The 8,586-nt window shown below is 34.7% G+C and overlaps 2 protein-coding genes across 2 annotated transcripts; one reads left to right on the forward strand and one right to left on the reverse strand.

The window, feature by feature from the left end:
* The first annotated feature begins 1,709 nt into the window (after positions 1 to 1,709).
* On the forward strand, positions 1,710 to 6,698 carry LOC129798548 (arfaptin-2). Its single transcript, XM_055841749.1, has 4 exons — positions 1,710 to 2,649; positions 5,760 to 5,922; positions 5,985 to 6,092; positions 6,165 to 6,698. Exons 1-4 carry the CDS (start codon positions 2,018 to 2,020, stop codon positions 6,201 to 6,203), a joined length of 942 nt encoding a protein of 313 aa, XP_055697724.1. The 5' UTR covers positions 1,710 to 2,017; the 3' UTR covers positions 6,204 to 6,698.
* LOC129798549 (diphthamide biosynthesis protein 3) lies at positions 6,623 to 7,209 on the reverse strand. The gene is made up of 3 exons (XM_055841750.1): positions 6,999 to 7,209; positions 6,830 to 6,904; positions 6,623 to 6,769 (listed from the first exon to the last, which is right to left on the reverse strand). The coding sequence occupies exons 1-3, from the start codon at positions 7,104 to 7,106 to the stop codon at positions 6,695 to 6,697; spliced, it is 258 nt and encodes an 85-aa protein (XP_055697725.1). The 5' UTR covers positions 7,107 to 7,209; the 3' UTR covers positions 6,623 to 6,694.
* Between the last annotated feature and the right edge of the window lie 1,377 nt (positions 7,210 to 8,586).

Raw genomic sequence — 8,586 nt, forward strand, 5'->3', positions numbered from 1 at the left:
ATCATACATTTCCCACTGTTTTGGATTGTTCTTAGTTAAACTTGAATTGTTCCTAGTTAGTTACATGTTGATAATGATAAGAACATTCTTCTGAAATGTACACTTTTCAACCTATTTCTTAGTTCAGAATTGTTTTCCGATTTTTGAATGAATTTAATCGTCAATAAACCGGTATACATACACCCAAAAAGATAGCTATTTCGTGTGAATTCGAGCATTCTGCAAAGCTGGAACGATTTGCCATCTTCTTTTCTTTAAATTTGAGACAGAAATTACAAAAAAAATCAATTCAGCTAATCAAAATTTTAGTAGACGAAAGCGACCTACCTTCGGACGACACAAGCTTCGAATATTTTATTGTTTTCAATATGTTTATAATTTATTTGACCCAGTTTAATAATCTTAATAGCCAGGTCGATGTTTCAAATTTCCTGAAAAGGATCAATGGTTCAAATCGGTGAAATCCACTAGGAACATAGCGAAACGATTGAATTGTTCGAAGCTTGAGTCGTCCGAATGTAGCGCTCTTTCCCCTCTTGTTTCCTCTCGAATTGAAGAATGTGTAGTATAATGTTTAGAGATTTAAATTTTTCTTGAAGAAAAATACTCAAATTTCGTCAGTTTTACTGAATACAAATGAAAATATTATACTAAAATACGCTAAAAAAATATGAAAAATCCCTAAAAATAACTATTTAGCTGTCTTACCGTATTCTCCCGAAGTGGAATGAAATCCTGTTGATGATTCTCTCGTCTTCTCTTGTTCTCAAATTTCTTGTCCTGGCTTGTGCTTCCAACTTCCAACTCAACGTTTAAATTAATTCTACGTATCATGTCGTATAATCCAGCTGATTATCATAACTAATAAAATAACAGAACAATGGTTAAAGACGTAATAAAATAAACAAAATCCTTTTTCTACATACCTATGTAAAACCAAATGTCTTCCCATCATCTAAGAAGATGTACACAATGTTCCCGTAAAATAACAAAAAAAAAATAACACTGAGTTATGTTCTCAAGAACACAAATCTTAGAGAAATTATACCTATCTTCTGATATCAAACCTTTCTTACATCGTCAAAGATCATCTTTATGATCGTTCCGATAAATATTATCCCATATCCGGACCAAATATGTCCTTCCGGGAAGAATGGAGGAAGCCACATTTTCTCGCTGTTTTGTACAGTTGTTGACCTCATACTCGTGAATACAATAGAAGGACATGATAAAAACATTTTCCACTAAATCTTGAGGCTGATTAGCGCCACTTTTCCTTGGAATTTTCTAAAATAATAGCGCCTTGATGTTGCAGATGTCTCTACATCAAAAACATAAAATTTCATCACTAAAAGCACAATTTCTGTGTCAAGATACATTTGCAAACTCACTTTTCATAAATTAATACACAAGTACTTCACAACTACTCAATAAATTAACAATTAAACACTATTTTTCACTCCCACATCATTTCTTTACCTTTTGTGCTGTCAATTTGAAAGTAACCGACCAGAAAGCGACCAAATGCCGCCATTTTTCTATTTTCGAAGAAGAAGAAGAAGAAGCAATTTTTCGTCATTTACTTACATCATGAGGAGACCAACCAGAGTTGTTAACAGAGTTGTTAGCGAGCTGTTTGCCAACTGTTAACACCTGGTCAGCCGGGAATTTACTTTCCGGATCGCCTCTCCATCAGACAAAAAAGAGGGGAAGTTCGATGTCGAATTTCGAAAAAGGTGATGGCGATGTCAAAGTGATACGGTTTGTGGTTTTTGTGATTTTTCCTAAAAATAAAATGTTTTCACTTACAAATTTGTGGCAAATGTGAAGTAGAATAACCAAGTGAATGTTTTAACTAACAAGTAAAAGTTTTCGCACGGAAAAGTAGTGTTTTTCCAAGGGTGAAGGCGTCCGGAAGGAATTTGACATTTGCCAATCGATTTTTTGTGCTGGGAAAAGGCGTTTTGTTTTGATCCGGGTGTATTTGGGGCGCACACTTTGAGGAATTGTAGACACAATGGCTAGTCATTCTGAACGGAGTATCCATGAGATGCTAAAAGACACACCGTCCATGAATGAAAGTAATAGTGCTATTCACACGGGTACTGAACCAAGGGGCTTTCGTCCAAATCATCCCAACAGTCTGCCCCTCCGGAATGCATCGGCTCCCGCCACACCCTCTCCTGTGCTCAGCCCCAATGGGGACATCATGAAGAATGGTGCCTCAAAGATCGACACTATCCGCAATTGGAGCATATCAACGTACAAGTGCACAAGGCAACTGATGATGGAGAAACTGGGCAAGAGCACGAGGACTGTGGACTCAGAGCTGGAGGCCCAGATTGAGCAATTGCGTGACACCCAACGAAAGTATCTGTCCGTACTGAGGCTGACAAGGGCTATGAGTTCGCACTTTCATCACGTTGTGCAGACGCAACATGCCTTGGCTGAGGCGTTTTCGGATCTGGCCCAGAAGAGTCCAGAGCTCCAGGAGGAGTTCCTCTATAACTCAGAAACACAGAGGAATTTGACGAAGAACGGGGAGATTCTACTAAGTGCTCTCAACTTTTTTATATCGTCTGTGAACACGCTGTGCAATAAGACCATTGAAGACACGCTAATTACGATAAAACAGTACGAAACGGCCAGGTAAGTTCATCAATTAACATTTGATGATTAGACTAACTTTGTCACTATTCACCATTATCTACTGATCTAATTAATCTTGATGAACACTCAGAATTTACTTAAAAAATAATTAGGGGAAATTGGGGCAGCACCAAACACTGCGATTCCTTAATCATATATTCGACTTCAGAGTACGAGACTTATAGAAATTTATAGGCGCTATAGGGATGCTTGTTTACTGAAGAAATGGTCAGGATAGTCCAAGTAGTTTAGAAATAAAAATTAGTGTTTTGTGCTACCCCGTGTTTAGTGATGCCCCAGTTTCTCCTATAGCTCTTAAATAATTTTACGAAATGGTTGTGGCCGTTGTGGCCCTACATTTTTGAGAACTTCCACAAAGACAGGAGAACGATTTCTTGAAGTAGGAGAAAACAGTCTTAAGAGCAGACTACTTAAAAAAAAAATCATGCCCAGAGAGTAATTCAGGAAGATTTTATCTGCCAAAGAAACGTTTTCGAACGCGAATGAGAATTCTCTCGAATAATTGTAAAAAAAATGAATTGGAAAATCAATAAAACCAATAAAAATAAAGAAATTAAGTAAAAACTGTTTTTCAAGGGAATTCTGTTCTTTAATCATTCCCTAAAATAGTTTTAACAACGGATCCAAAGGTATAAAAAATTCTTATGGATCTGTGTAACTTTTCCTGGAGAAAATTACGTATATATATATAGAGAAAAAAATGTCCCATAAGATAGGGTAAGTGTGCTAAATTTCGGCATAGTTGCATATAAGCACCGAAGTCCTAAGTTTGAAATGCAATATTTTTAATTCATATTGATATTTCTTGTTATTTCCTTTTCGGGAAGGTTGTGTGGAACCTTGAAACTAGTTTATCATCTTTCTTTTCTTCAAATCACTTCCAAAAATATTGAAAAATCTATAGTAATATGGACATTGCTTTGGGTAGAATTCCGGCCACTTTGAGTGAAATACCGGCCACCTTTTTCTGACCACCTTTTGGGACGCAACGGATAGAAAATTTGAAAACGTCAAACGGAACGAGTTTAATATTTAATTTAATATGTTTATATGACCCACAAGCCCTGAGATCTTCCGTGTAATTTGTCCTGAAGACCTGAAGAGTAGCATCTCAAATTTACGCGCAGATTCCCGTAGCAATTTGCCCTTCCTGAACTCTTCCAAGGCCTTTTCCATATCATCTTATTAATAGAAGCGATGGTTTATTTTCTCTGGACATTGTAGAACTCAGAAATTGAAAAAAATGAAATGAATAAGAAATTTAGGAAAGCAAAAGATGTTGCCGGAATATCCAACACTACCTCACCGGAGAGACGCTCACAAAGTATATACTTTTTTATGCGAAATACAGGATCCAGCTGGAAAATTTTACAAAAATTTAAAGATTGATTCACTATTAACATAAAAAGAAACAATCTTTAATGAAAACTAATCAATTTTCATGAAAAACACCGAAGGAAAACCTTTTGCACTTCACCACAAATCACAACATTGCTAGAAACATAATCGAACTGTCACATTTTTTGTAAGGCCCTAGACACACTTCCGACTAAAGTCCAGAGACGACTAAGCTCATTTATAGCCAAGTCAGTTCCTGACACACTACTAAGTAGGCTTAACATTCATTGGTATCCACAAAGCATAACTTTCGTGGGTTTTTATGCAGATATTTCTACTGAAATGCACTAGTAGTCATTTGAAAATGAAACTACTTGTAAATTTACTTCACAATTCACGTATAACAACAAGAATTATTCACTAGAATAGCCAAAATTGGCTTAAGTCGCGAGTTAGCTTCCACTTCACAAATAATTGTAATTAACAATAATTATTGCACGTGTAGGGTAAGTGTGCCAAATTCCGGCCAGCTTGCTATTTCGGCCACCTTTTTTGTTCCTCGAATTTCCATGAACGTGAAAAAGACATGAAAAAGAGATGACGTGAAAAAGACATTGGAAGAATTCCGAAGGAACTATGAGAATGAAGGTGGCCGAAATAGAGCACCAAAGCTATGTCTATATTTTTATTAATTTTAAAATGTATTAAGAATGATTTTAGAGTAAATAAAGACGGTAAACTCTTAACAAGGTTCCAAGCAACACTCTTACAAAAGAAAGAATAAAAAAATCAATTTGTATTTAAAATATTACATTTTAAACTTGAGACTTTGACGCTTACATGCAACTATGCCGAAATTTGGCACATTTACCCTACTGAGACATGATATTACAAATAGTTTCATTTTCAGAGAAATATTAGTGCATTTCAGTAGAAATATCTGCATAAAAACCCAGGAAAGTTATGTTTTGTAGATACCATTAAATGCTAAGCCTCATTTGTAGTGTGTCAGGAACTGACTTGGCTATGAACTAGCTTAGTCGTCTCTGGACTTTAGTCGTAAGTCTGTATAGGGCATAAGACTCTTTCAACACCAAGTTTTTACAACGCAATTTAAATTCAAAGTATACCTAAAATTTAACGGTCTTTGTGTTAATACATCCGAAAATTAATAAATATTTAAAAGCAAAATTACTTCATTGACTATTCGAAGATTACATACATGATTTCAATTAACTCTTTCCGGACCGCAGCATATGCTGCAAGCCAATTTCACAATTTTTTAATCAAAAATATCTAAGCTCAGGAATTAATTGAGGTCCTACAAAAAATATCTTACATTTGGACATCCTTATAGTTTGTAATCATCCAAAAGAATTGAATTTTTCTCAGTTCTGAATAATTGAAAAACATTGTTTTTCACAGAATATGCATATGCTTCTTTGGGTACTCAGAGTCCCAAAAGAGACGAAAGAGTTAATTTATTTGCATGGTCGAAATTACACTTAAAGTGGCCGAAATTAGAAGCTGACCGAAATTTGGCACACTTCCCCTATCTGTTCTATTTTAGCTGATTTTCATTTTAAAATAAATTAATATTGATTAAACTTACACTGTGTGTATTTTGGGTGAAACAAAAATAGAAATTCAGCAATTCCATAAGTTTCTAGTGATAATTCTAATAAACTTCCGTAAATTGTAAAGAGCATAAAGTACTTATCATCGGTATTTGTTCTTTTTAAATCCTGCAGAATTGAATACGATGCCTATCGATCTGACTTGGAAAGTTCCAAGCCAGAAGCGACTAGTCCAGGATCTGAAGACGCTCAGAAGAGCTTCATGAAGCACAAGGAACAGTATGAAAAGTTACGCTCGGATGTAGCTGTTAAAATGCAATTTCTCGATGAGAACAGAGTAAGAAATATTTTTATATGCCCTTCTTCCCCCTTTAATAACCTGAAATTACGCCTCCACAGATCAAGGTGATGCATAAGCAATTAGTTTTGTTACACAACGCTATTTCTGCTTACTTCTCCGGAAATGCACAGGCTCTCGAAGGGACTCTCAGACAATTTAATATAAAGGTTTGTTCTTTTTTTATGGTGAGTTATTTGAAAGGAGGAAGGTATTAAAGAATTTTTCCTTTTGTTTTTTAGAGTCCAAACTCGTCAAAGGGATCGTGGCTGGAGCAGTAAATGAATCTCAATTGGATGTGTTTTGATGAATTCCCAGTCGACTTGTTTCTTCTTTAAAGAGAGCTCATTTCAGTTCAACTGGTAGGCAAGATAAAAAGTCTAAAGCATTTTGCACAAGTCGACCTTTCCTTATTAAAGATAAAGAAGAAAATAGTAAAGGAAACTTCTCGAATAATCTGATCGTTCCTTGTAAAATCATCTCATCAATTGATTTATTATATTTCTTAATTACCGAACTAGTCAATTTTATTTCTTCATTCTCTCTATCTTATTTTATTTTACCAAAATTTTAGCTTACATTTTTTGAGCGTATTTTTTACCGCCTTTTTTAATGCATTGGAAAAGCACCGCGTTTACTTTTGATTTTATCTCAGAAATAAGCGTTAAATATAGTCGATGACACTAAAAACTCATAATAATTGTGTTTACATTTTACTGATTAATGTAATAAAAAGATATATACAAATAAATACCAGCTAGTGGCTGTAAATTCAATTCTTCTCCAGTGATAGATTCTTCAATTTTTCATCCAGATTTACTTCTTCCTCTTCAGCTCTGAACATGTCCTGAAAAAAAAATATATTCTGGGAATTTGTTGGAAGATGATTTGGATAAATTAAACTTACAGGATCATAAATAACTTTAACAATTAATGAGCAACTAGGACATGTTGCTGTCTCCTCTCCAGCCATGAGTTCTTCCTGGAAAAAATTTAAATGGTTTAAAAATAAATGTGTCCCTTTATGTGCAAATGTGCGATGATTCACAGTGACATAACCTCAAAAAATCACTTACCTTAGAAATTTCAAATCTATCACCGCAGGGACAGGGATAGTGATAGATACCTTCCGCTTCGTCATATTCAAAGTCCTCAATTTCTATTTCATCGTGATAGACACTCATTTTAGGTAAATTTTAGCAATAAAAACACAAACAAAACCCAAACATGCCGCAAAATCCTAAAAGAAAACAAATCGCGATTCGAACTGTCGATGTCAGTGCGGTGTGCAGCGCCACCTAGCAGATTTCTACGCAACAAGTTAGTGCAGGGCCGCATTTAGAAATGTGGAGGCCCACAATGCCCATTTGTGGCGGCCCCAAAAATTTTACGTTTTCAAACAGTGCGACAGCTTTAAAATTTTATACAATATTATAATGCTTTTCAATCATACAGGTAAATTCAAGCAACTTTAAGTTTACCTAAAATCTGAGACTTTGCTTCTACTACTGTGAAATGCGCTAATCCGGGCGCTTCGCTATGTGGATCGTTATGACTCCGCTAACTAGATAAAATCCACAAAAAATAATATTTTTATATTTATTTCCGTAATATGGTCACTACAGTAACATAATACAAGTATTCAACTTTGAGAAAAAGCAAAAATAATATTTTTATCCATTAAATAAGTGAGTGTAACCGTCCGTCAAATAATTTCGTCAGATATCTTTAAGTTTTCTGCAGAAAATATCTACACCTCTGCCGAAAATCTGCCGAGAAATCTGTAAATATTCCTACGAATTTTATTTGGGCTTGGGACAAAATTCGTCAGAAATTTTTGCAGATTTTCTGACGAATCCTGGTGCATACTCTGACGAATTCTTGTAGATATTTTGCCGATTTTCTGTAGATTTTTCCACATTCCAGACTTTCCAAACAGATGTGTCAGAAAAGATGGAATATTTTTCACTAAAGTTTGCGAAATTCTATAGAGTTATTCTTAGTGATATCACAGTGTTTATATAAAATAAAGAATTCTGCGACCCCGTGTTATAAGTAGAGAATAGTGAAGTGAAAATTTTAAGCAGAACGTCAACCTAAATTTCGTGTTTTTGTATCATTCAATTGGCGATTTTTAAGAAATTAGTATTTTTGCTCGCAACTTTTTACTTATCTAAAATGTGTACTCGGTAATACTTGTTAAGCAGAGCATACCATTTTCTTTATAACTTCTACAGTTTCTTCATAAATCAACAATATTTTTGTGAAGTAATGGAGGTTATGCAAATTCTCTAGGGAGAAATTCTGCCGAGAATCTGTAGATTTTCGGCAGAATTTCTGCCGAAAATCTACAGATTTCCTACGCAGAAATTCTGCCGAAAATCTACAGATTTTCTCTGAATGTACTAGAATATACCATTAAAATTCAAAAAACGTCCGAGTAAAATCGGCAGGTAGAGCAATGATTTGATGGGTGACTCATTTTCAACTTTTGTCAGCTCTGTGTTCTGTACTAAAAACTTTCTATCAGAGATATTTTTGCTAATGACAGCTGGTTGATTGAAAACATTTATTGTTTTTTTCCTTTGAAAAAAATATTTTAAATTTAAAGGTTTAATTAAAAGTGAACTGCAATCATTCCTATACAACGTGAGTAAATAGATT

The sequence above is a fragment of the Phlebotomus papatasi genome, chromosome 1 (genome assembly GCF_024763615.1).
Source record: "Phlebotomus papatasi isolate M1 chromosome 1, Ppap_2.1, whole genome shotgun sequence".
Lineage (NCBI taxonomy): Eukaryota > Metazoa > Arthropoda > Insecta > Diptera > Psychodidae > Phlebotomus > Phlebotomus papatasi.